Below are 25,977 nucleotides of genomic sequence, written 5' to 3' on the forward strand. Positions count from 1 at the left end.
TTTGCCGCCCTAGGCACCTGCTTGTTTAGCTGGTGCCTAGAGCCGCCCCTGCTTACCTGGCACAGAGATCGTGAGCGCAGGGTCAGCGCCATCGGAATTGGAGCGGTAAGAGTGTTCAAACAGGCCTTTCTCGACGTAAAAGAAATATTTCCCCTCATCCGTCCGTCGGGCGTCGTTGATTTGCAGGGAGCAGTCGCCGTGCACCGGATCCCCCGTCAGCCAGAACCGGCCCTGGGTCTCCTGCGACAGATTCAGGCTGGTGGCACTGTTGGCCACGGGACGATCCTGGCCCCCAGTAGCAGGCTCCTTGTACCAGGCTCCGTATAGCTGGGCCGAGGGATTGTCGGTGTCATACGAGGCTGGGTACGTGAAGGTGCAGGGGACGAGAACGCAGAGACCCTCCTGCACCGACACCGACTGCAGCACCGTCAGGGTAAATCCAGGTGGATGGGCCAGGGACCCTGCAGGGGATGAGGAGGGATCGAAGTGGGACCCATAGAGAGCAGAGCCCCCCCCAAACTCCCCCCCAGCTCTGCCAGTGCCCCTCACTCCTGACCAACAGCCCAATGCGAGCCCAGCCCTGGGTCCTCAACCAATTCTCACTCCATTTACTTTCCATCCCTCCCTACATCGAGCCCCCTGCCCCCAGTCCCTGTCGCTCGGCGCCCCCTAGCACCGCACTGGGGCACTGGGCTCCCCTCCCCCTCTGGCCAGTCTCCCTTCCAAGTCCTGGGACAGACCTGGCCCTGCTTAGCGCAGGTTCTGCCCTTCCCCCTGCCCTGGGGCTGCAGGTGCTGCTTACTTACCCCTCCAGAGCAGGGCGAGTATCAGGACCCTCAGCATGGCAGGACCCCCTGCTCTCCAGAGGGGGCCCTGAGGCGGGAGCTCCCTTTCCCCAGCGTCCTGCTGTGGCATCGGGACTCTGCCCATGGCTGGGGCATCCGGCTGGTACAAACCTAGAGACAGACTGGGGGTGAGAAGTGTGAGAGCAGAGGCTGTTTAGGGGGCGCAGATCTGCCTGGGGAACCATCAGTGCTGCTGGGCTGTGCAGGGGGCTGATCTGGGGCTGCTGGCAGCGCAGTGACCTCCCCCTCCACACAGAAAACCCCAAATCACCAGATGGTCCTGAGAGATCATGAGCTAAAAAAATCCTTAAATTGGTGAAAAAACCTGAGATTTTCTTTAAGAATCATGAGATCGGCCAGAAAACCCCAAGCTGGTGACAGAAGGTCGGAAGGCAGCGCTGCTCAGTGCCTGCTTTGCTTCAGTCTTCCCACAAAAAACAACATGTGAGCGGGAAACCAGCGAAGTTACCACGGACAACAAAGGGGAAGGGCTGCAGATCGGGATCAGTAAAGAACACGTCAGGGATGTTCTGGCCAAGTTCAATGAATTCAGATCAGTGGGGCGGGAAGCTGTTCAACTCAGGGGGCTGAAGGAATTAGTGGAAGAAATCTTGGAGCCACTGGCAATAATATTTGCAAACTCATGGATGCCAGGAGAGGTCCCAGAAGACGGGGGAAGGGCTAACAGAGGGGCCATCTTTAAAAGGGGAAAAGGGAGGAGCTGGGAAACTACAGACCAATCAGCCTGACCTCGACACCTGGAAAGCTACTAGAGCAATGTATAAAACCTTCAATTTGTGAGGCCGAAGGGGTGATCTCCAGCATGGATTTACCAAGATCAAATGCTGCCAAAGCAGCTTGGTTTCCTTCTTTGATGAGGTAACTGAACTAAGAACTTTGCCATTACTGTATGTAATTGATTCCATTTAACCAATTCTAGCTTGCATCTCTACCTTTTTCCTTTTATGAATAAACCTTTAGGTTTTAGATTCTAAAGGATTGGTAACAGCGTGATTTGTGGGTAAGATCTGATGTGTATATTGACCTGGGGCTTGATTCTTTGGGATTGAGAGAACCTTTTTCTTTTATTGGGGTGCTGGTTTTCATAACCATTCATTCCCCAGGATGAGTGGCTCTGGTGGTGATACTGGGAGACTGGAGTGTCTAAGGAAATTGCTTGTGTTGGTCACTGGGGTAAAACCAAAGTCCTCTTTGTCTCGCTGGTTTGGTTTGCCTTAGAGATGGAAAATCCCCAGCCTTGGGCTGTAACTGCCCTGTTTAAGCAATTGGTCTTGAATTGGCACTCTCAGTTGGGTCCCACCAGAACCGCATCGTCACAAGGTGATCCCAGCAGTTGAAAGGCAATAAGCCTAACTTCAGTGACGGGCAAACTGGTTGAAATTATAGTAAAGTGAAAGTATAGCAAAGAGCAGAATGATCAGATGCAGAGATTTGTTGGGGAAGACTCAATATGGTTTTTGTAAAGGGAAATCATGGGTCACCAAACTACTAGAATTTTTTGACGGAATCAACAGCATGTGGACAAAGGTGACCCAGTCGATGTCCTTAGATTTTCAGAAAGTCTTGGACAAGGTTCCTCCCCAAAATACTCTTAAGCAAAGTGAGCTGTCATGGGATAAGTGGGAAGGGATAAGTAACTGGTTAAAAGCTAAGAAACCAAGGATGGGAATAAAAGGCTAATTTTCACAGTGGAGAGAGGTGAATAGTGGTGTCCCCCAGGGGTCTGTACTGGGACAAGGGCTGTTCAGCATGTTCATAAACGATTTGGAAAAAGGGGTAAACAGGGAGGTGGCAAAATTTGCAGATGATACAAAACCACTCACTGCGATGAGCTACAAAGGGATCTCACAAAACTGGGTGACTGGGTAACAAAATGGCAGATGAAATTCAATGTTAATAAATGAAAAAAGTGATGCACATTGAGAAACATAATCCCAACTATACATATAAAGTGATGTGGTATAAACTAGCTGTTACCACTCAAGGAAGAGATCTGGGAGTCACCATGGATAGTTCTCTGAAAACATCCACTCAATGTTCAGCGGCTGTCAAAAAACCTAACAGAATGTTGGGAATCATTAAGGAAAGATAATAAGACATAAAATATCATATTGCCTCTATATAAATCCATGGTACGTGCACATCTTGAATACTGTGTGCAGTTCTGTGGCCCTATCCCAAATTGGAATTGCTAAAAAAGTTCAGAAAAGGGCAAAAAAACTGATTAGGGGATGGAACAGCTTCCGTATGAGGAGAGATTACTAAGACTGGGACTGTTCAGCTTGGAAAAGAGACGACTAAGGGGGGATATGATAGAGGTCTACAAAATCATGACTGGTGTGGAGACAGTAAATAAGGGAGTGTTATTTACTCCTTTCCATAACACAAGAACTAGGAGTTCCCCAATGAAATTAATAGGCGGCAGGTTTAAAAAAAATGTAAGGAAGTATTTCTTCACACACAGTCAACCTGTTGAACTCTTTGCCAGAGGATGTTGTGAAGGCCAAAACTCTAATAGGGTTCAAAAAGAACTGGATAAATTCATAGAGGGTAGGTCAATCAATTGATTATTAGCCACGATCTACAGTGATAGTGTCTATAGCGTCTTTTTGCCAGAAGCTGGGAATGGGCGGCAGGGGACGGGACACTTGATGATTCCCTGTTCTGTACATCTCCCCGGGACACCTGGCATTGGCCACTGTCAGAAGACAGGATACTGGGCTAGATTGTCCTTTGGTCTGACCCAGTCTGGTCATTCTTATGGAGAAATGTGAACTTGGTGGAACTACCATTAAGTGGATACAGAACTGGTTAAACAACCGCAAACAATGAGTAACTGTTAATGGAACGATGCCGAATTGGAGGGAGGTCTCAACCACAGTCCCACAGGGATCTGTTCTGGGTCCCATGTTGTTTAACATCTTTATCAATGATGTGGATGTAGGACTAGGGAGCAGACTGATCAAATCTGCAGATGACACAAAGCTGGGAGGAGTTGCCAACACTTTGGAAGATGGAGCTAAAATTCAGAGGAATCTTGATAAACTGGAGAATTGGGCTGTAGTTGACACAATGAAATTCATCAAGGACAAACGGAAGATGCTCCACGTAGGGAACAAAAACCAAATGCACAAATACAAGATGGGGAAGAACTGGCTTGGCAGCAGCACTGCTGAGAAGGAGCTGGGAGTTGTGGTGGATCACAACCTCGACAGGAGTCAGCAATGTGATGCTGTTGCAAAAAAAACCCCAAACAAATGCAATGTCAGGTTGCATGAACAGAGGCAGAGCATGCAAGTCAGGAGAGGTGACAGTACCGCTCTATGCCTCAGCTGGAGGACTGTGTCCAGTTTTGGTCACCAATGTATAGAAAGGATGTAGAGAAATTGGAAAGGATTCAGAGGCGAGGGATCAAAGGGATGGAATGGAAGCCCTAGGGGCACAGCCTGAAGGAACTGGGTATGACTAGTTTGGAAAAGAGATTGGTGGGGTGAGAGGGGACATTATCACAGTTTTCAAGTACAGGACAAGCTACCATAGAGAAGCTGGAGAAAAGTTGTTCTCTCTCTCCCCAGAGAGCAGGACGAGAGCAGTTGGACAATGGAGCAGATGCCCATGGAGGTGGTGGAAGTGCCTTCACTGGAGGGATTTGAGAGGGGGCTGGACAGTATCTGTCTGGGATGGGTTAGACCCAACAAATCCTACATCTTGGCAGGGGTTGGACTAGGTGACTCCTGTGGTCCCTTCTCACCCTGTGGGTCTGTGATTCTAGGATTCGCTAAAAAATCCCAAGATTGAATGTGAACATGACCACCCCAACCCCTGCCTGAAATTCACTGATAAATCCTGAGGTTTGCTTTAAAAATCCTGAGATTGGCCAAATATTGTGAGATTTGCTCACAGAATCCTGACTTTGGCTTTTAAAATCCACATATTTGTGCTTTGTCTCCCCACACCTGGTTCTTTGCAGCCCTTTGCCTCATCCACCCCACCTGGGTGCTGGTGCAGTGAGCTCGGCGGGTGTCAGCCTGGATCCCCCATGGCCCATGCACCAGCCCAGAGCATGGTGGGATGGGCCCTGCTGCCCAGGGCTGTAGGGGCAGGGGCCAGGCCCGTGAGATCCAGCCTCCATCCCCATCCCTGGGTCGGGACCCTGCTCGGCCTTGAGGGGCATCGGCAGAGCTGTGGGGGCGGGGAGCCCAGGGCTGCGATAGCAAGAGGCTGCAGGTGGGGATTGAGGGGCACCCCAGTCTCCACAGACCATCCAGCTCCCTCCCCCCTATTAACCACTCACCCCTAGACCTGCAGAGGGGTGCTCAGCACCTGACTCTCCGACCCTGCAGCCTGGGTTCCTGACTCAGAGTCTGGGGAAGCGGCAAGCACAGGAATGTGAAAGCAGAATTGGGTGCGGATGGGAGGGGGTTGGGGGGAGATGCTGTCTCAGAAACCCAGCACCAGCATCCTGCCGTCTTCCGCTCCTTCTGGCTGGCCCTAACCACGGCTTCCCTGCAACAGGGGCAGGCTGCATATTGCTTGTGGGGCTGGAAATAGAACCCAGGAGTCCGGGCTCTGAGCCCTGCTAACCCTCACTCTCCTCCCAGAGTTGGGATAGAGCCCAGGAGTCCTGACTCCCTGCCTCCACCCTCCACTGTAACCCACTAGACCCTGCTCCCCTCCCAGAGCCAGGGACAGGAAAGGAGTCCTGACTCTGAGACCCTGTACACCCCACTCTGGTCCCAGAGCTCTGGATGGACCCAGGAGTCCTGGCTCCCAGCCCCACTTTTATGACCATTCCCCTCCCAGAGTTGGGAATAGAACCCAGGAGTCCTGGCTACCTGCCCCCCATCCCAGATCTATCCCTGAATTACTGGTTTTCCCCATCACACAATAATATTTGAAGACTAGCAGCTCACACCTCTTATCTTATTGTACATGCAGCAAATGCTAATCACTCACCCCGAGCTGAGATGCAGCTGCCTCTGGGGTGGGGCGGCTGGGAACAGCCACACAGCGACACTGCCCAGGGGTTGCTCACCCGGAGCTGAGATGCGTCTGCCTCTGGGGCAAGGCGCTGGGAACAGCGCACTGGAACAGCAGGTGTCCGGTTAGGACGGCAAGTGAATCCCGACTCCAATGGGAAGAACCGGGTGCGTGAGTAGACCTGCCTGGGACTGAGCAGGCGCGAGTGTCAGGGTGAGGGCTGTGGAGAGATGTGAGATTTCAAGACAGGAAAGGGAAGTCAGGGCGTGAATCTGGCCCTAGAGCGTCTTGCAGAAGCCGTTTCCAGTGGAAGCAGATCTCGGTGCCATCGACGCAAGCGGGAGATTGTCCCAGATACAAGCAGCTCCCACGTGGGGGTGCGTACTGGCTGGGGGGACTGGCTGGGAGGGTAATGGGGCACAGGGCCCTTCCCCTCTATAGGGCGCTGGCTCCAATCTGCCCCAGGGTGAGTTTGACACTTTGTATCTCAGGGAAACAACCTACACCCCCATTTTTATCGTTAGAAAATGACTGTGTGTATCCAATGCAAAATTTGTCATTTAGGGTGTCTTCAGAAGGCTTGTGAGGCACTGAGCATTGCTCCCTCCAGCCCGGCCCATCTTCTTCTATAGATGGAGAGAGACTGACTGGGCTTCTGGCTTCCCTGGCCTTCTTATAAGGCCCTGGTGCTCAGTTTGGGGCATGGCCCCAGCTGCAGCCACTTCCCCAATCAGCCCAGCCTAAAGCCCCTTCCCAGGGCTGTTTTCAACCCCTTCAGGGCAGGAGCAGTGGTCCACCCTGCTACATATCCTAAAATAATAGTCAGTGTATGTATCTATCCAGTGTATGTGTGTGCGCACTGTCTATATGTATTCTCTCTCTCTCTGTATATATATGTGTATGTATATGAGTGTGTATGTGTGTGTGCGCATGTATGTACGGTACAGAGCCATTTACGCATGACCCGTTTACGCACTAATCCACTTAACACGTGGTAGCGCCATGCCTCCCCGTGCTGCCTATTTAACACGCGAGACTCGTTAACATGCGGTACAGGAACTTGCTATATAGCGCTACAGATTTGCTCACTAACTCACTGAGATAGAAATCGACAGGAAGTGCGGAGCAGAATCGTGTTGTATGTTTTTCCCCGTGTTCGTAAAGACGTATCATGCACGCTTAGTCATTGTCACGCTACAGGGCAGAGGGCAAGCGTCAGCGTTCCTACAGTGGAGAAGAAAAGCTCCTGCAATACATTGAGCAAATAGCGGGGAAACCCAGGCCAAAATTTGAAAAGACACTGGGATTGCCGAATCTGCTCTCCGAGGATGGAAAAACAATGTATATAAACTGAACGGCTTTGTACAAAATATCGATTCTGCCGCGGGGCTTAAGTGAAAATGTGTGCACTATTCAGCAAAACCCACGAGAGAGAAAAAGATGCGCACGTGGTTTGCTCAGGAAAGGCTGAAAGGAATGCCCCTAAGGTGGGCCAACTCTTCAAGCCCAAACAACCAAATTTGGAAATTTAACAGGGGATGAATCATTCCAAGCCAGCAAGGGGTTTATAAGTCGTTTTTAAAAGCGTCATGGCACAGCGCAGGTATCGATTTCTTTTGGCACGTGCCAAAAAGTGAGTTTTATTCCTATTTGCAAGTTTACAGTTTCTGTGATTCTCTGACATGTCTAGAAACCAAGGATTCTTCTGTGCTTGGACCAATCTTAGCACATAGTAGGTGCTACTGTAACACAAAGACAAACACAATCAATTCAGCATTTCTCAAAGACTGAACACTTGCTTTCACGCTAATATTTGGCTTTGTGGTAACTGCATTGGCTTGCAGGGATCAGTAACTAGCATCACCTGGTTTGCTCTGTTCTCGCAGGGGGTCTCAAACTACATTGCACCATAACCCCCTTCTGACAACAAACATTACTACACGACCCCAGGAGGGGGGATCGAAGTCTGAGCCCACCGGAGCCCAGGCAGTGAGTCTCGGGCTTTGGTCCCCGGGTACAGCAAGTCTAAGCCAGCCTTGGTGACCCCATTAAAATGGGGTCGTGACCCACTTTGAGGTCCTGATCCACAGTTTGAGAGCCGCTGCTCTAGAGAGTATCGTACTGTGCTCGACACCAGGGTATCTGAACGCATTCTGGACATCACAGAGCAAATTAAGTAATCCAGGGCTGGCCTTAGCCACGGGCGAACTGGGCTGTAACGGGTTGGGTCACAGAGACCCCCTTGGGACTGCCACCTGATGTGCTCACACTACCTCAGAGCCCATTTTCCCTGCCAGCTTGGGACTGCAGAAACCTGCCTTGTTGAGCCAGACATGCCAGCCTGCTGCAACACAGACCCAGGGTCTGAACCACACCCACAAGCCTCAGACTTAAATGAAAATGACTTAGCACGTGCTCCTGTCTCCAGCACCCAGACACCCAGCTCTCAATGGGATCCAAACCCCTGCTGGTGTCTGCAGCCCCATGGCTCCTGCCCCCTGCCTTGGAGCCACCCTGGCCAGCTGCTCCTGGGATCTTCCAGTCTGCTGTAAGGAGCAGGGGGAGGGGCTCGGATGTCAGCCTGTTCCCTGTCCTCCCAATATGCCCCATCTCCGCAGAGCAGGTGGGGTGGGGGACAGGGCTCACCCAGAGTGGGACAGCGCTGCTGTGTCTCAAGGAGCTTTCCTTCAGCCTGCAAAGAGCTGCTCTCTTAAAGGGGCAGCATGCGGTCTCGCACACACTCCCCCAGCTCTCACACACCCCCAGCTCACACACACTGTCTCTTTAACACTCACTCCACCCAACACATACTTATCTTGCTGTTGTTACTTGTTACTTCCTGCAATGCACATACATGCTCTGTAATTTTATTCTTTCAAAGTGCCGTCAGTTGAGTTTTTTGACTAGTCTCTGCATTTCATAATTTTATTTCTCTTTTATGCTCACACTGAATTCTTTGAGTAGTGAGTTTTAAACTGCCTAACCTGTCCGGGCTGAAGTAATTAGCATTATTACTGTTAGTATCATACTGTGCTTTTCCATTCATTATGTAAAGTGGCAAAATCAAATAATAGCATCCTCCTAGAATGTAACTTTAGCTTTTACTCACTTTAGTAATTCCAGTTTCAAAAACATTAGCTAAACACAGAACTATAGACACTGCGCAGATGAAAGTCGCTTATTTTCAAATTGTATTTTAGTTATAGCTGTAAATTAACTTAAGATTTGCATGAAAATAACTGCAGTTCCAACTGTGATACCAATAGCAATGGTGGAGTCAAATGTTAGTGAGTCACATATAAATACACGATTGTGGTCGATAAACATAAATGCCAAAAGAATTAGAAACATTAATTCCCTTTCTTAATAAAAGAGGAAAAAAACCCTTAATCACATATGTTAAAATTATGTTTTTAGTGAAAAATAATTGACTAAAATAGAGGCGATTTGGCAGTAACACAGTGTGTCTGTTTCAGAAAGTAAGACGATATTATTTATTTTTATTTATCTCTACTAAAGATTGTGCACAAAGTATCAGACGTGTGTTTCTGATAGCTGCGTTAAAGCTCCAGAACTGATACCACAAGGCTTGGGATTGGGATTATTTTGCTGTATTATCTCCTGATTGTTCTAAATTTACATATAAGATTTAAATGTGGCTTTAATGGGCGTTTGTATATATATTTTCTTTCTTTATATAACAGCTAGATACAGTGCTCCTGTCAGTGAATCGCTAAGTTATTATCTGCAAAGCCCTGAAAGTTTTCAGTTGCCTGAGTTGTCCCTGGAATCATGGTTAAAGTTTCCTCCCCCTGCCCCAAGTCTGAACTGGTGCCGCCCCCCCCGGGTGAGCCAGGAGTGGCCAGGGGGCTGTGGGAGGCCGTGGGCTCTGGCGAGATGCAGCCCACGTGTGACAGCGCGAAGCCTTGAGCCACATGCCGAGCACCAGGCACCACAAGCCCCAGCAGCAGCGCAGGAGGGTGGCAACACCCCATGTGCCAGGCCCCCCTGACTTGTGCGCTGCTGCTGGCGGTGGCGCTGCCTTCAGGGCTGGGTGCCCGGCCAGCCCCCGCCAGTATCAGGCCGCCCTGCCAGGGCTTAATTTGAGCCACGGCTGAGCTCTGGCATCTCTTTCAATACAAATTAAACACTGTGGGAGGCAACAGGGCCCATTGGCCTCACCCGGGATGGCAGTGCCCCCAGCTGAGGTCTCATTCTCTGATTCCTCAGTCCCTTGAGTTTCTAATTCCCTGTCGGCTCTTCGGTGACTGAGGAATGGCCCGATCTACACGCCGAACTCAGGCACCGTGGATTCCCTGTCCCCTGGCCGGTCCTTCCTTCTGCTTTCATGAGAGCAGCAGAGTGTCCTGAGAGAGAAAGACAGAAAGAGATTCTGGGATATGTAAGTGGCTGACACTCAAGATAGAGAGATAGACAGAGGGGTGGGTGGGTGAATAGGTACCTAGGCCTGGTGATAGGTGGGTACATAGGTGGGTGGGTAAGTAGTTAGTTAGTTGGTGTCATAAATATAAAGGGAATGGTAATAACCCTATGTATGCAGTAACATAAATCCCTCCTGGCCAGAGGTACAGAATCACTTACCTGTAAGGGGTTAATCAGTTCAATTAACATAGTTGACACCTGACCAGAAGGACCAACAGGAAAAGATACTTTCAAAACTGGGAAGGGGGGAGGTTTTGTTTGTGCTTTTTCTGTTGTTCTCTCTTGGGTCAGAGAGAGGGACCAGGCAGAAAAATAAACTCTCCTAAAGCCCGACCTGGAATAAGTATCTAAAATTACAAAAATAGCAAATTAAATGCATTAGATTGTCTTTTGTTTTAGCTTGTGAATTTTCCCAATGCTAAGAGGTAATTTTATCCCTGTTTTGTAACTGGAATGCAGAGTCAGAGCGGAATCCTCTGTGTTTTGAATCTTTTTATTTACCCTGTAAAGTTATCTTCCATCCTGATTTTACAGAGGTCCTTCTTTTAGTTTTTTTCTTGATAATTCAATTCTTCTTTTAAGAACCTGATTGATTTTCAGTGTCCTTAAAAGCCAGGGATTTGGTCTGTGCTCATTGGTTTAACCAATTGGTTGGTACATTATTCTCAAGCCTCCCCAGGAAAGCGGGTGAAGAGGCTTGGGGGGGATATTTGGGGGGTGGAAATAGGGCTCCAAGTGACGCCTCCCTGAATGTTTGTTTAAATCACTTGGTGATGGCAGCAATACTGCACAAGGACAAGGGAAGGAATTTGTGACTCGGGGAAGTTTTTAACCTAAGCTGGTGGAATATAAGCATAGGGGGTCTTTCATGTGGGTCCCCACATCTGTACCCCAGAGTTCAGAGTGGGGAGGGAAAGCTGACAGCTGGGTAAGTGCATAGATAGATAGGAGGTAGGTGGGTGCGTAGGTGGGTATGTCAGTGGGTGGTTGGGTCAGTGCATTAGTAGCTAGGTGGGGTAGTAGGAAGCTGGGTGGGTCAGTAATTACATAGGTAGGGAGGTGGGTATGTAGGGGGGTGGGATGGTAGGTGGGTGGGTGAGTAGAATGGTAAGTTCGTAGGTACGTAGGTGGGGTGGTAGGGGAGTAGATGGGTGGGTCAGTGGGTTGGTAGCTAGGTGGGTACATAGGTGGGTAGGTATATGGGTAGGGGGGTAGATGGGTGCATGGGCAGGTTGGTGGGCGGGTCGGTAGCTGAGTTACCGTCTGTAATAGAGCAGGGTGAGGTAATAGGCCAGGAAAAATCCAGTCACCACGAAGACGAGTTTGCAGCTGATTTCGATCAATGCCCGAGTGAGGCCACCTGTGGGAGCCAGAACAAGCTGAGGGTCTGGGATAGATCCCTGCAACCCTGCCCCGAGCAAGCCAGTCCCCAGCCTGGGGCTGACTCAGAGCTGGCGCCTCCTAGAGGGGAAATTCCAAGCCCCCTGAGACAGTCAGTCCCTACTCTGGGGATGGGTCAGAGCCAGCGCCCCCTAGAGGGGATAAGCCCAATACCCCATTCCCTGCCCCCAGAAGAAGCCAATCCCTCACCCTCGGACCAAGTCAGAGCTGGCGCCCTCTAGAGGGGTAGGACTCTCACCTGTTTCCGGTGGGCTCAGCAGTAAAATATAGAACCCGTGGGGGTTGGAACCGAGGCAAAAGATCTGATGGCCTCCATCAGCGCTCCCCGTCCAGCTCAGGGTGCTGACGGCCTCGTCCCCCTGGGCCCAGGAGCTGACCTGCAGGCCCCCTCGTGAGCCATTCCCAGCCAGGGGCTCCCCGTCCACTTGCCACTGGAGCTGGGGCGGGGGCTGGGAGCGCAGGGAGCAGCTGCAGTTGATGCTGGGCCCCTGGCGCTGGCAGGACGAGTTCAGCCCGGTCCCCGGCCGGGGGCTGTCTGGGAAGAGCAGGAGACAAAGCGACAGGAGTCAGAGAGAGAAAACGAGGGGCAGGGAGTCCTCTGGGTTAACCCCACTCACACTCGCTGGCAGGGAGTCCTCTGGGTTAACCTCACTCAGACTCGACGAGCAGCCGGCACTCGTGCCCCTTGGCCTTGGCTCTGCTCCCAACCTCACAGCTCAGGCTCGGGGAGTCACCCTCCTGGGTCTCCAGAGACACGACGTCGCCTTCAGCTCCCAATGGGGCCGGCGCTAGAGGAGATGAGCAGGCAGGTGTCCCCCCGCCCCGAGATCCCCTGCCAAGGAATCGAGATTCAGCCACCTCTGGGGTGGGAAACGGGGGCTGTTTACATGAGGAGCCCTCGCCCAATGTGGAGACGTAGCAGCTCTGGGGTAGGAGCACAATCCTGGCGACTTTCCATGGCAGCCAGGCTCTGTCTCAGAGACTGGTCCATGACTGATTTCATCCCCACTGACCAGCACCCCCTAGTGCTGCCCCAGGGTCGGAGGCAGAGGGAACTGGGCCTGCTCCCCCACCACCGTCCCCACAGTCCTCGGGCTCTCCCCTCCGGGCATGGACCAGCCTGGCCCAGCTGAGCCTGGGGCCTGGCCCTGAGCGTGGGCAGAGCGTGACTAGGAGGCGCTCGCTGCGCGGCCTCTCACCGGGGCGTCCATTCCTGGTCAGGGTCCCGGTGATGTTGGGTGGCCCGGGCGGGACAGGGGGGATCAGGGGGGCTGGACAGCACTGGGGGGGTCACTAGTGATCACAGAGCCTAGACACGGCCCCTCACTGTGAGCTCAGCTGGGGGACAGGAAAGTCCCTGAGGTGACAAGACCCATGGGGGGGAAGGGAAGCGACAGACCCGACTGAGCCCCACTCAAGAGGTGCCCGAAGGAACCCAGGGGCCGGGTTAGGGCCGCGCCGGGGAACCAGAACCGTGGGAAATGGAAACCCAAGGGACCCAAACTGGTGGGTCAAAATTGGGCCTAATTGGCAGTCACTAACGAGGGGCCAGGCTGCTCCAGGGTACCTGAGCGAGCATCCACAGCCCCACTGTCTGCCGAGTGCCAAGACGTTCAGTGTCCGGCTCCTCAAACGTGTCCTCCCCAGGGTGGGCCAGAGCCAGGGGTCTAAATAACCCTGATCCCGCCCCCACCCCCAACCCAGACACCACCAGGGACATCAGACACCCCCGTCATGGGTCCTTTGCCTTCTCCCCTCGGTTCGTCTCTCCCAAGCCTGCTCCTTTTGCACTCTGGCTTAGCTGGCCAGGCCTCGGTATTTTGCAGCCTGGCTGCGCCCAGAGAGGCGACGAAAAGCGACACCCGGAACAGCCGGATGCTGGTACCATCTGGCCAGGCCTGGCAGGGTCCGTCCATGCTGCCCTCAAAGCCTAGTGGCGCCGAGGCTCAGAGCCTGGGTCTGTTGGGTCGGGCTCGCGGGGCTCGGGCTGCGGGTCTCTGATTGCAGCGCGGACATTTCCTCCGAGGTCTGTGTAGACATTCGGGGTTGGGCTGGTGTCTGGGGGGCGGGTTCCTGCTAAATCCCCCTCCGGATGAAGGGAACAAGGGTCGTCCTTACACTGATGCCAGATTTGATCCTTCACCTCACAAAGGCGACCGCTGATTTCCCCTCTGCCCTGGATCTGCAGCATGAGGTTCACAGGCCATTTAACAGGGGTTTGCCCTGGGGCAGGGCGGGCCGAGGTCTCTGGGCACCAAATCTGGAGTGTGTTCAGTGCCAGACAGTGACTGGGTCTCATTAACCCTCTGCCCCATATAGAGCATCCACCGATCCCGGCAGGAAGGGGAGGATGAGGAGACGCGGTGGGACTGCCCGGGGGGATCTCAGGGGGAACTGCGGTGGCTGGTGTGAGGTGGGGAATCCCAGTAAGGCGGGACTGGAATGTGGGGGTGGATCCCAGCACAGGAGGCTTCTGGGGGCAGGGCAGGTCAGGGGGCTAGAGAGGATCCCAGAAGAGAAGAACCTGGGGGTGTGGATGGGAGGGCAGAGCCATAGCCAAGGAGGGCTGGAAGGGGTGAAGATCCCAAGGGAGAAGGGGCTGCACGGTGTGGGGCGAAGGGGCCTGGAGTAGAATTGGCTGAGGGTGCCTGGTGGGGGGTGGGGATCCCAGCACAGGGCTGAGTTGGGGGAGGGGCTGGATGGCAGGGCTGGGGATCCCAGAGGGGGCTGGGAGCTGGCGTGGAGGGGCTGGGGGGGTCACTCACAGCCGACGTGGAGCCGGACGGTTCTGCGGGTGGAAGGTCCCCGTGGTGGCCTGTAGGTGACGTTGCAGACGAGCTCTTTGCCATCGTCCTCCAAGCTGGGCATGAAGCTGAGCACGGAGCTGTGGGCCCAGGTGCCGTTCGCCAGCGGGGCTGAGACGTTCCGGGCTGTGTCGCTGAACGGCCCCGTCCAGGTGACTCGGGGAGGGGGCCCGGAGCAGCGCCCAGGGGCCGTGCAGGTCACAGTCACCGGCTCCCCGGCCAGCAGCGTCCCTGGCAGCCCCCGCGCCGGCGAGATCTGGATCTCTGGATTCTCCGTCAGCCCTGAGACATGGGGAGAGGGGAGAGAATCGCTCGGGGACACGGGGCCTTTCCCCTCTAGGGGCACGGCCCTGATCCGGCCCCAGGGCGGGGACTGGCTGGCTCAGGGGGGCTGCTGAGCGGTGTCATAAATGTAGAGGGAAGAGTAACAACTCTCTGTGTGCAGTAGCATCAAATCCCTCTTTGGCAGCTGGACTAAATCGCCTTCCCTGCAAGGGATTAATCAGCTCAAATAACCTAGTTGGCACCTTACCAGAAGGACCAATGAGGAAAGAAGGAACTTTCAAATCTGTGGGGGTGGGGGGGGATTTGTTTGTTGCTCTCTTTGTTGTTCCCTCTCTGGACAGAGGGAGAGACCAAGCAGGTACAACATCTCCTGCAAATATACCTGGAACAATAGATCTAAAACCACAGACATTGGAAGTAGGCAAGGAAAGGCGTTAGGTTACCTTGTGTTTTAGCTTGTGAATTTTCCTATGCTACAGATGTAGTTTGATTCCTGTTTTTGTAACTGTGAAGCTGAGCCAGAGGGGAATCCTCTGTGTTTTTAATCTTTTATTTACCCTGTGAAGTTACCTTCCAAACTGATTTTTGCAGGTGTGAATCTTTTATATATGAAGTTCTTCTTTTAAGACCCTGAATGATTTTCAGTGTCCTGAAGACAGAGAGTCTGATCTGTGCTCACATTGTAACCAATTGTTTAGTACATTGTTCTCAAGCCTCCACAGGAAAGGGGGTGAAAGGGTTTGGGGGGATATTTTGGGAGGAGAGAGATTCCAAGTTTCCCATCCCTGAATTTTTCTACAAATCACGTGGTGGTGGCAATAATAGCGTCCAAGGACAAGGGAAGGAATTTGTGCCCTGGGGAAGATTTTAACCTCAGCTGGTAGAATATAAGCTTATGGGGTCTTTCATGCGGGTCTCCTCATCTGTACCCCAGAGTTCAGAGTGGGGGGGACCCTCACAAGCAGTGACTGCGGCTGCTCTTACCTGTCACAGAGATCGTGAGCGCAGGGTCAGCGCCATCGGAATTGGAGTGGTAAGTGTGTTCAAATATGCCTTTCTCGATGTTAAGGAAATATCTCCCGGCATCCGTCCGTCGGGCATCACTGATTTGCAGGGAGCAGTCGCCGCGCTCTGGATTCTCTGCCAGCCGGAACCGGCCCTGGGTCTCCTGCGACAGCCCCACGCTGGTGAAACTGCTGGCCACGGGAGGATCCTGGCCCACAGTAGCAGGCTCCTTGTACCAGGCTCCGTAGAGCTGGGCCGAGGGATTGTCGGTGTTGTACGAGGCTGGGTACGTGAAGGTGCAGGGGACGAGAACGCAGAGACCCTCCTGCACCAACACCGACTGCGGCACCGTCAGGGTAAATCCGGGCTCCTGGGACAGGGACCCTGCAGGGAACGGGGAGGGATCGAAGTGGGACACATAAATAGCAGAGACCAACTCTGAGCTGCCCCCAGACAGGGCCGACTCCAGGCACCCACCCACGACCAAGCACGTGCTTGGGGCGGCACCTTGGGAGGGGGCGGCACTCGGGGTTTGTTTTTGTTTGGCCGGGCGGCGCTGGGGGGAGGAGGGGCTTAGGAGGTGGGGTGCCCTGTTAGGGGGTCGGGGACTTGGGCGACGCGACACTCGTGGGGGGCGGGGAATTGGGCGACGCGATGCTCGGGGGGCGGGGACTTGGGCGACGCGACGCTCGGGGGGGCGGGACTTGGGCGACGCGACACTCAGGGGGCGGGGACTTCGGCGACGCGACGCTCAGGGGGCGGGTACTTGGGCGACTAGACGTTCGGGGGCGGGGCTTGGGCGACGCTCGGGGGGGCGGGGCCTTGGGTGCGTGACGCTAACCCCCTGCCAGCCCAGCCCTGGGTCCCTGACCAAATCTCACTCCATTTAGTTTCCATCCCTCCCTACATCCACCCCCCTGCCCCCAGTCCCTGTCACTCAGCGCCCCCTAGCACCGCACTGGGGCATTGGGCTCCCCTCCCCCTCTTGTCCAAGTCCTGGGACAGACCTGGCTCTGCTTAGCGCCGGCTCTGCCCTTCCCCCTGAGGCGGGAGCTCCCTTTCCCCGACATCCTCCTGTGGCAGCAGGGCTCTGCCCATGGCTGGGGCGTTGGGCTGGGACAGACCTAGAGCCAGACGGGGGTGAGAAGTGTGAGAGCAGAGGCTCTCTGGGGGGCGCAGATCTGCCTGGGGGACCATCAGTGCTGCTGGGCTCTGCAGGGGGCTGATCTGGGGCTGCTGGCAGTGCAGGGACCTCCCCCTCCACACAGCAAACCCCAAATCACCAGACTGTCCTGCGAGTGATCCCAGCAGTTGAAGGCCAGTAAGCCCAAACTTCAGCTCAACTCCCCCTCGAGATCTATCAATGCCCCTCACTCCCGACCTGCAGCCCCATCTGAGCCCAGCCCTGGGTTCTTGACCAATTCTCACTCCGTTTACTTTTCCTCCCTCCCTACATTGAGCCCCCTGCCCCCACTACCTGTCACTCAGCGCCCCCTAGCACCACACGGGGGCACTGGGCTTCCCCTCCCCCTCTGGCCAGTTTCCCTTCCAAGTTCTGGGACAGACCTGGCCCCCTTATTGCAGGTTCTGCCCTTCCCCCTGCCCTGGGGCTGCAGGTGCTGCTTACTTACCCCTCCAGAGCAGGGCAAGGATCAGGACCCTCAGCGTGGCAGGACCCCCTGCTCTCCAGGGAGAGCCCTGAGGCGGGAGCTCCCTTTCCCCAGCGTCATGCTGTGGCATCGGGACTCTGCCCATGGCTGGGGCATCCGGCTGGTACAAACCTAGAGACAGATGGGGGGTGAGAAGTGTGAGAGCAGAGGCTGTTTGGGGGGCGCAGATCTGCCTCGGGAACCATCAGTGCTGCTGGGCTCTGCAGGGGGCTGATCTGGGGCTGCTGGCAACGCAGGGACCTCCCACCCACACAGAAAACCCCAAATCACCAGATGGTCCTGAGAGATCATGAGCTAAAAAAATCCTTAAATTGGTGAAAAAAAACTGAGATTTTCTTTAAGAATCATGAGAGCGGCCAGAAAAACCCAAGCTGGTGACAGAAGGTCGGAAGGCAGCGCTGCTCAGTGCCTGCTTTGCTTCAGTCTTCCCACAAAAAACAACATATGAGTGGGAAACCAGCGAAGTTACCACGGACAACAAAGGGGAAGGGCTGCAGATCGGGATCAGTAAAGAACACATCAGGGATGTTCTGGACAATTTGAATGAATTCAGATCAGTGGGGCGGGAAGCTGTTCAACCCAGGGGGGCTGAAGGAATTAGTGGAAGAAATCTTGGAGCCACTGGCAATAATATTTGCAAACTCATGGATGCCAGGAGAGGTCCCAGAAGATGGGTGAAGGGCTAACAGAGGGGCCATCTTTAAAAGGGGAAAAGGGTGGAGCTGGGAAACTACAGACCAATCAGCCTGACCTCGACACCTGGAAAGCTACTAGAGCAATGTATAAAACCTTCAATTTGTGAGGCCGAAGGGGTGATCACCAGCATGGATTTACCAAGAACAAATGCTGCCAGACCAGCTTGGTTTCCTTCTTTGATGAGGTAACTGAACTAAGAACTTTGCCATTACTGTATGTAATTGATTCCATTTAACCAATTCTAGCTCTCATCTCTACCTTTTTCCTTTTATGAATAAACCTTTAGGTTTTAGATTCTAAAGGATTGGCAACAGCGTGATTTGTGGGTAAGATCTGATGTGTATATTGACCTGGGGCTTGATTCTTTGGGATTGAGAGAACCTTTTTCTTTTATTGGGGTGTTGGTTTTCATAACCATTCATTCCCCAGGATGAGTGGCTCTGGTGGTGATACTGGGAGACTGGAGTGTCTAAGAAAATTGCTTGTGTTGGTCACTGGGGTAAAACCAAAGTCCTCTTTGTCTCGCTGGTTTGGTTTGCCTTAGAGATGGAAAAACCCCAGCCTTGGGCTGTAACTGCCCTGTTTAAGCAATTGGACTTGAATTGGCACTCTCAGCTGGGTCCCACCAGAACCGCATCATCACAAGGTGATCCCAGCAATTGAAGGCCAATAAGCCTAACTTCAGTGACGGGCAAACTGGTTGAAATTATAGTAAAGTGAAAATATAGCAAAGAGCAGAATGATCAGATGCATAGATTTGTTGGGGAAGACTCAATATGGTTTTTGTAAAGGGAAATCATGGGTCGCCAAACTACTAGAATTTTTTGACGGAATCAACAGCATGTGGACAAGGGTGACCCAGTCGATGTCCTTAGATTTTCAGAAAGTCTTGGACAAGGTTCCTCCCCAAAATACTCTTAAGCAAAGTGAGCTGTCATGGGATAAGTGGGAAGGGATCAGTAACTGGTTAAAAGCTAAGAAACCAAGGATGGGAATAAAAGACTAATTTTCACAGTGGAGAGAGGTGAATAATGATGTCCCCAGGGGTCTGTATTGGGACCAGGGCTGTTCAGCATGTTCATAAACGATTTGGAAAAAGGGGTAAGCAGGGAGGTGGCAAAATTTGCAGATGATACAAAACCACTCAAGCTCAAAGCTGACTGCGATGAGCTACAAAGGGATCTCACAAAACTGGGTGACTGGGTAACAAAATGGGAGATGAAATTCAATGTTAATAAATGTAAAGTTATGCTCATTGGAAAACATAATCCCAACTATACATATAAAGTGGTGGGGTATAAATTAGCTGTTACCACTCATGGAAGAGATCTGAGAGTCACGATGGATAGTTCTCTGAAAACACCCACTCAATGTTCAGCGGCTGTCAAAAAACTTAACAGAATGTTGGGAATCATTAAGAAAGGGATAGCTAATAAGACAGAAAATATCATATTGCCGCTATATAAATCCATGGTACGTGCACATCTTGAATACTACGTGCAGTTCTGTGGCCCTATCCCAAGCTGGAATTGGAAAAGGTTCAGAAAAGGGCAACAAAAGTGATTAGGGGATGGAACAGCTTCCTTAAAAGGAGAGATTACTAAGACCGGGACTGTTCAGCTTGGAAAAGAGACGACTAAGGGGGGATATTATAGAGGTCTATAAAATCATGACTGGTGTGGAGACAGTAAATAAGGGAGTGTTATTTACCCCTTCCCATAACACAAGAACTAGGAGTTCCCCAATGAAATTAATAGGCGGCAGGTTTAAAAAAAATGTAAGGAACTATTTCTTCACACACAGTCAACCTGTTGAACTCTTTGCCAGAGGATGTTGTGAAGGCCAAAACTCTAACAGGGTTCAAAAAGAACTGGATAAATTCAGAGAGGGTAGGTCAATCAATTGATTATTAGCCACGATCTACAGTGATAGTGTCTATAGCGTCTTTTTGCCAGAAGCTGGGAATGGGCGACAGGGGACGGGACACTTGATGATTCCCTGTTCTGTCCATCTCCCCGGGACACCTGGCATTGGCCACTGTCAGAAAACAGGATACTGGGCTAGATTTTCCTTTGGTCTGACACAGTCTGGTCATTCTTATGGAGAAATGTGGACTTGGTGGAACTACCATTAAGTGGATACAGAACGGTTAAACAACCGCAAACAATGAGTAACTGTTAATGGAACGATGTGGGATTGGAGGGAGGTCCCAAGTGGGGCTCCACAGGGATTTGTTCTAGGTCCCATGTTGTTTAACATCTTTATCAATGATGTGGATGTAGGACAAGGGAGCAGACTGATCAAATCTGCAGATGACACAAAGCTGGGAGGAGTTGCCAACACTTTGGAAGATGGAGCTAAAATTCAGAGGAATCTTGATAAATTGGAGAATTGGGCTGTAGCTGACACAATGAAATTCATCAAGGACAAACGGAAGATGCTCCACGTAGGGAACAAAAACCAAATGCACAAATACAAGATGGGGAAGAACTGGCTTGGCAGCAGCACTGCTGAGAAGGAGCTGGGAGTTGTGGCGGATCACAACCTCGACAGGAGTCAGCAATGTGATGCTGTTGCAAAAAAACCCCCAAACAAATGCAATGTCAGGTTGCATGAACAGAGGCAGAGCATGCAAGTCAGGAGAGGTGACAGTACCGCTCTATGCCTCAGCTGGAGGACTGTGTCCAGTTTTGGTCACCAATGTATAGAAAGGATGTAGAGAAATTGGAAAGGATTCAGAGGCGAGGGATCAAAGGGATGGAATGGAAGCCCTAGGGGCACAGCCTGAAGGAACTGGGTATGACTAGTTTGGAAAAGAGATTGGTGGGGTGAGAGGGGACATTATCACAGTTTTCAAGTACAGGACAAGCTACCATAGAGAAGCTGGAGAAAAGTTGTTCTCTCTCACCCCAGAGAGCAGGACGAGAGTAGTTGGACAATGGAGCAGATGCCCAGGGAGGTGGTGGAAGTGCCTTCACTGGAGGGTTTCGAGAAGGGGCTGGACAGTATCTGTCTGAGATGGGTTAGACCCAACAAATCCTACATCTTGGCAGGGGTTGGACTAGGTGACCCCTGTGGTCCCTTCTCACCTTGTGGGTCTGTGATTCTAGGATTCGCTAAAAAATCCCAAGATTGAATGGGAACATGACAACCCCAACCCCTCCCTGAAATTCACTGATAAATCCTGAGGTTTGCTTTAAAAATCCTGAGATTGGCCAAATATTGTGAGATTTGATCTCAGAATCCTGACTTTGGCTTTTAAAATCCACATATTTGTGCTTTGTCTCCCTGAACCGTGTTCTTTGCAGCCCTTTGCCTCATCCACCCCACCTGGGTGCTGGTGCAGTGAGCTGGGCGGGTGTCAGCCTGGATCCCCCATAGCCCATGCACCAGCCCAGAGCATGGTGGGACGGGCCCTGCTGCCCAGGGCTGTAGGGGCAGGGGCCGGGCCCGTGAGATCCAGCCTCCATCCCGATCCCTGGGTCGGGACCCTGCTCGGCCTTGAGGGGCATCGGCAGAGCTGGGGGGGCAGGGAGCCCAGGGCTGGGATAGCAAGAGGCTGCAGGTGGGGATTGAGGGGCACCCCAGTCTCCACAGACCATCCAGCTCCCTCCCCCCTATTTCCACTCACCCCTAGACCTGCAGAGGGGGGCTCAGCACCTGGCTCTCCGACCCTGCAGCCTGGGTTCCTGACTCAGAGTCTGGGGAAGCGGCAAGCACAGGAATGTGAAAGCAGAAGTGGGTGCGGACGGGAGGGGGTTGGGGGGAGATGCTGTCTCAGAAACCCAGCACCAGCATCCTGCCGACTTCCCCTCCTTCTGGCTGGCCCTAACCACGGCTTCCCTGCAACAGAGGCAGGCTGCATATTGCTTTTGGGGCTGGAAATAGAACCCAGGAGTCCGGGCTCTGAGCCCTGCTAACCCTCACTCTCCTCCCAGAGTTGGGATAGAGTCCAGGAGTCCTGACTCCCTGCCTCCACCCTCCACTGTATCCCACTAGACCCTGCTCCCCTCCCAGAGCCAGGGACAGGAAAGGAGTCCTGACTCTGAGACCCTCTACACCCCACTCTGGTCCCAGAGCTCTGGATGGACCCAGGAGTCCTGGCTCCCAGCCCCACTGTTATGACCATTCCCCTCCCAGAGTCGGGAATAGAACCCAGGAGTCCTGGCTACCTGCCCCCCATCCCAGATCTATGCCTTTATTACTGGTTTTCCCCATCACACAATAATATTTGAAGACTAGCAGCTCACACCTCTTATCGTATTGTACATGCAGCAAATGCTAATCACTCACCCCGAGCTGAGATGCAGCCGCCTCTGGGGCGGGGCGGCTGGGAACAGCCACACAGCGACACTGCCCAGGGGTTGCTCACCCGGAGCTGAGATGCGTCTGCCTCTGGGGCGAGGCGCTGGGAACAGCGCACTGGAACAGCAGATGTCTGGTTAGGATGGCTAGTGAATCCCGACTCCAGTGGGAAGAACTGGGTGCGTGAGGAGACCCGCCTTGGACTGAGCAGGCGCGAGTGTCAGGGTGAGGGCTGTGGATAGATGTGAGATTTCAAGACAGGAAAGGGAAGTCAGGGCGTGAATCTGGGCCCTAGAGCGTCTTGCAGAAGCCAGTTCCAGTGGCTGCAGATCTCGGTGCCATCGACGCAAGCGGGAGATTGTCCCAGATACAAGCAGCTCCCACGGACAGCCGGCTTCTGACCCCACCGCGTGGGGGTGCGTACTGGCTGGGGGGACTGTCTGGGAGGGTAATGGGACACAGGGCCCTTCCCCTCTATAGGGCGCTGGCTCCAATCTGCCCCAGGGTGAGTTTGACACTGTGTATCTCAGGGAAACAACCTACACCCCCATTTTTATCGTTAGAAAATGACTGTGTGTATCCAATGCAAAGTTTGTCATTTTGGGTGTCTTCAGAAGGCTTGTGAGGCACTGAGCATTGCTCCCTCCAGCCAGGCCCATCTCCTTCTATAGATGGAGAGAGACTGACTGGGCTTCTGGCTTCCCTGGCCTTCTTATAAGGCCCTGGTGCTCAGTTTGGGGCGTGGCTCCAGCTGCAGCCACTTCCCGAATCAGCCCAGCCTAAAGCCCCTTCCCAGGGCTGTGTTCAACCCCTTCAGGGCAGGAGCAGGGGTCCACCCTGCTACATATCCTAAAACAATAGTCAGTGTATGTATCTATCCAGTGTATGTATGTACTCTCTCTCTCTCCATGTATATATATGTGTGTGTATATGAGTGTGTATGTGTGTGTGCGCATGTATGTACGGTACAGAGCCATTTACGCATGACCCGTTTACGCACGAATCCACTTAACACGCGGTAGCGCCATGCCTCCCTGTGCTGCCTATTTAACACACGAGACTCATTAACACGCGGTACAGGAACTTGCTATGTAGCGCTACAGATTTGCTCACTAACTCACTGAGATAGAAATCGACAGGAAGTGCGGAGCAGAATCGTTTTGTATCTTTTTCCCCATGTTCGTAAAGACGTATCACGCACGCTTAGTCATTGTCACGCTACAGGGCAGAGGGCAAGCGTCAGCGTTCCTACAGTGGAGAAGAAAAGCTGCTGCAATACATCGAGCAAATAGCGGAGAAACCCAAGCCAAAATTTCAAAAGACACTGGGATTGCCGAATCTGCTCTCTGAGGATGGAAAAACAATGTATATAAACTGAACGGCTTTGTACAAAATATCGATTCTGCCGCGGGGCTTAAGTGAAAACGTGTGCACTATTCAGCAAAACCCACGAGAGAGAAAAAGATGCGCACGTGGTTTGCTCAGGAAAGGCTGAAAGGAATGCCCCTAAGGTGGGCCAACTCTTCAAGCCCAAGCGACTAAATTTGGAAATTTAACAGGGGATGAATCATTCCAAGCCAGCAAGGGGTGTATAAGTCATTTTAAAAAGCGTCATGGCACAGCACAGGGATCGATTTCTTTTGGCACGTGCAAAAAAGTGAGTTTTATTCCTATTTGCAAGTTTACAGTTTCTGTGATTCTCTGACATGTCTAGAAACCAAGGATTCTTCTGTGCTTGGACCAATCTTAGCACATAGTAGGTGCTACTGTAACACAAAGACAAACACAATCAATTCAGCATTTCTCAAAGACTGAACACTTGCTTTCATGCTAAGATTTGGCTTTGTGGTAACTGCATTGGGTTGCAGGGATCAGTAACTAGCATCACCTGGTCTGCTCTGTTTTCGCAGGTGGTCTCAAACTTCATTGCACCATAACCCCCTTCTGACAACAAACATTACTACACGACCCCAGGACAGGGGATCGAAGTCTGAGCCCACCGGAGCCCAGGCAGTGAGTCTCGGGCTTTGGTCCCCGGGTACAGCAAGTCTAAGCCAGCCTTGGTGACCCCATTAAAATGGGGTCGTGACCCACTTTGAGGTCCTGATCCACAGTTTGAGAGCCACTGCTCTAGAGGGTATCGTACTGCGCTCGACACCGGGGTATCTGAACGCCTTCTGGTCATCACAGAGCAAATGAAGTAATCCAGGGCCGGCCTTAGCCACGGGCGAACGGGGCTGTAACGGGTTGGGTCACAGAGACCCCCTTGGGACTGTCACCTGATGTGCTGACACTACCTCAGAGCCCATTTTCCCTGCCAGCTTGGGACTGCAGAAACCTGCCTTGTTGAGCCAGACATGCCAGCCTGCTGCAACACAGACCCAGGGTCTGAAACACACCTGCAAGCTGCAGACTTAAATGAAAATGACTTAGCACGTGCTCCTGTCTCCAGCACCCAGACACCCAGCTCCCAATGGGATCCAAACCCTAAATAAATCCGTTTTACTCTGTATAAAGCGTATAAAGGGGAAACTCATGAATTGTCCACCCTCTCTAACATTGATAGAGAGTTATGCACAGCTGTTTGCTCCTCAGGTATAAATCATTAACTTTAGGTTAATTAATAAACAAAAGTGATTTTATTAAGTATAATAAACAGGATTTAAGTGGTTTCAAGTAATAACAGACACAACAAAGTAAGTCACCAAGCAAAATAAAACAAAACACGCCAGTCTAAGCCTAATACATCAAGAAACTGAATACAGGTAAATCTCACCCTCAGAGATGTTCCAATAAGCTTCTTTCGCAGACTAGACTCCTTCCTAGTCTGGGCCCAATCCTCTCCCTTGGTTCAATTCTTGTTAGCTCCAGCTCAGTTGCTACGTAGGGATTTCTTCATGACCAGCAGCCCCCTTTGTTCTGCTCCACCCCCTTTTATATCTTTGGCACAAGGAGGGAATCGTTAGTCTCTCCTTCCTTCCCACCCCTCCTTCTAATGTTATGCTACATATTCCTAGATTCAGGTACAAGAATGATGCATTCATACAACTAGGAGGACCACACTCAGTAGATTATAAGCTTTGTAATGATCCCTTACAACAGACCTTTTGCAAAAAGCATATTCCAGTTATGTTATATTCACACTTATACGCATATTTTTATAAAGCATGATGGAGTGCAACGTCACAGGGGCGCCTCCGCAGCAGGGGTGCCCCTCTCCCTGGTGGCTTCTGCAGCCCCGCGGCTCCTGCCCCCTGCCTTGGAGCCACCCTGGCCAGCTGCTCCTGGGAGATTCCTGTCTGCTGTAAGGAGCAGGGGGAGGGGCTCTGATGTCAGCCTGTTTCCTGTCCTCCCAATGTGCCCCATCTCCGCAGAGCAGGTGGGGTGGGGGACAGGGCTCACCCAGAGTGGGACGGCGCTGCTGTGTCTCAAGGAGCTTTCCTTCAGCCTGCAAAGAGCTGCTCTCTTAAAGGGGCAGCATGCGGTCTCGCACACATTCCCCTAGCTCACACACACTGTCTC

General features: G+C 52.4%; 1 protein-coding gene across 1 annotated transcript; it reads right to left on the reverse strand.

The window, feature by feature from the left end:
• Positions 1-10,131: 10,131 nt before the first annotated feature.
• On the reverse strand, positions 10,132-23,440 carry LOC120390582 (sialic acid-binding Ig-like lectin 12). The gene is made up of 6 exons (XM_039513315.1): positions 23,437-23,440; positions 15,764-16,168; positions 14,456-14,776; positions 11,929-12,225; positions 11,550-11,649; positions 10,132-10,213 (listed from the first exon to the last, which is right to left on the reverse strand). The coding sequence occupies exons 1-6, from the start codon at positions 23,438-23,440 to the stop codon at positions 10,132-10,134; spliced, it is 1,209 nt and encodes a 402-aa protein (XP_039369249.1).
• Positions 23,441-25,977: the final 2,537 nt, after the last annotated feature.

Source organism: Mauremys reevesii, linkage group 24 (assembly GCF_016161935.1).
Source record: "Mauremys reevesii isolate NIE-2019 linkage group 24, ASM1616193v1, whole genome shotgun sequence".
Lineage (NCBI taxonomy): Eukaryota > Metazoa > Chordata > Testudines > Geoemydidae > Mauremys > Mauremys reevesii.

What these genes read in the sequence shown, in the direction of transcription:
- LOC120390582 (XM_039513315.1), bottom strand. An exon ending in GCTCACGATCTCTGTGACAG is followed by an intron (nt 14,777 to 15,763) that starts GTAAGAGCAGCC and finishes CCCATGTCTCAG; the next exon opens with GGCTGACGGAGAATCCAGAG. An exon ending in CGTCCGGCTCCACGTCGGCT is followed by an intron (nt 12,226 to 14,455) that starts GTGAGTGACCCC and finishes TGCTCTTCCCAG; the next exon opens with ACAGCCCCCGGCCGGGGACC.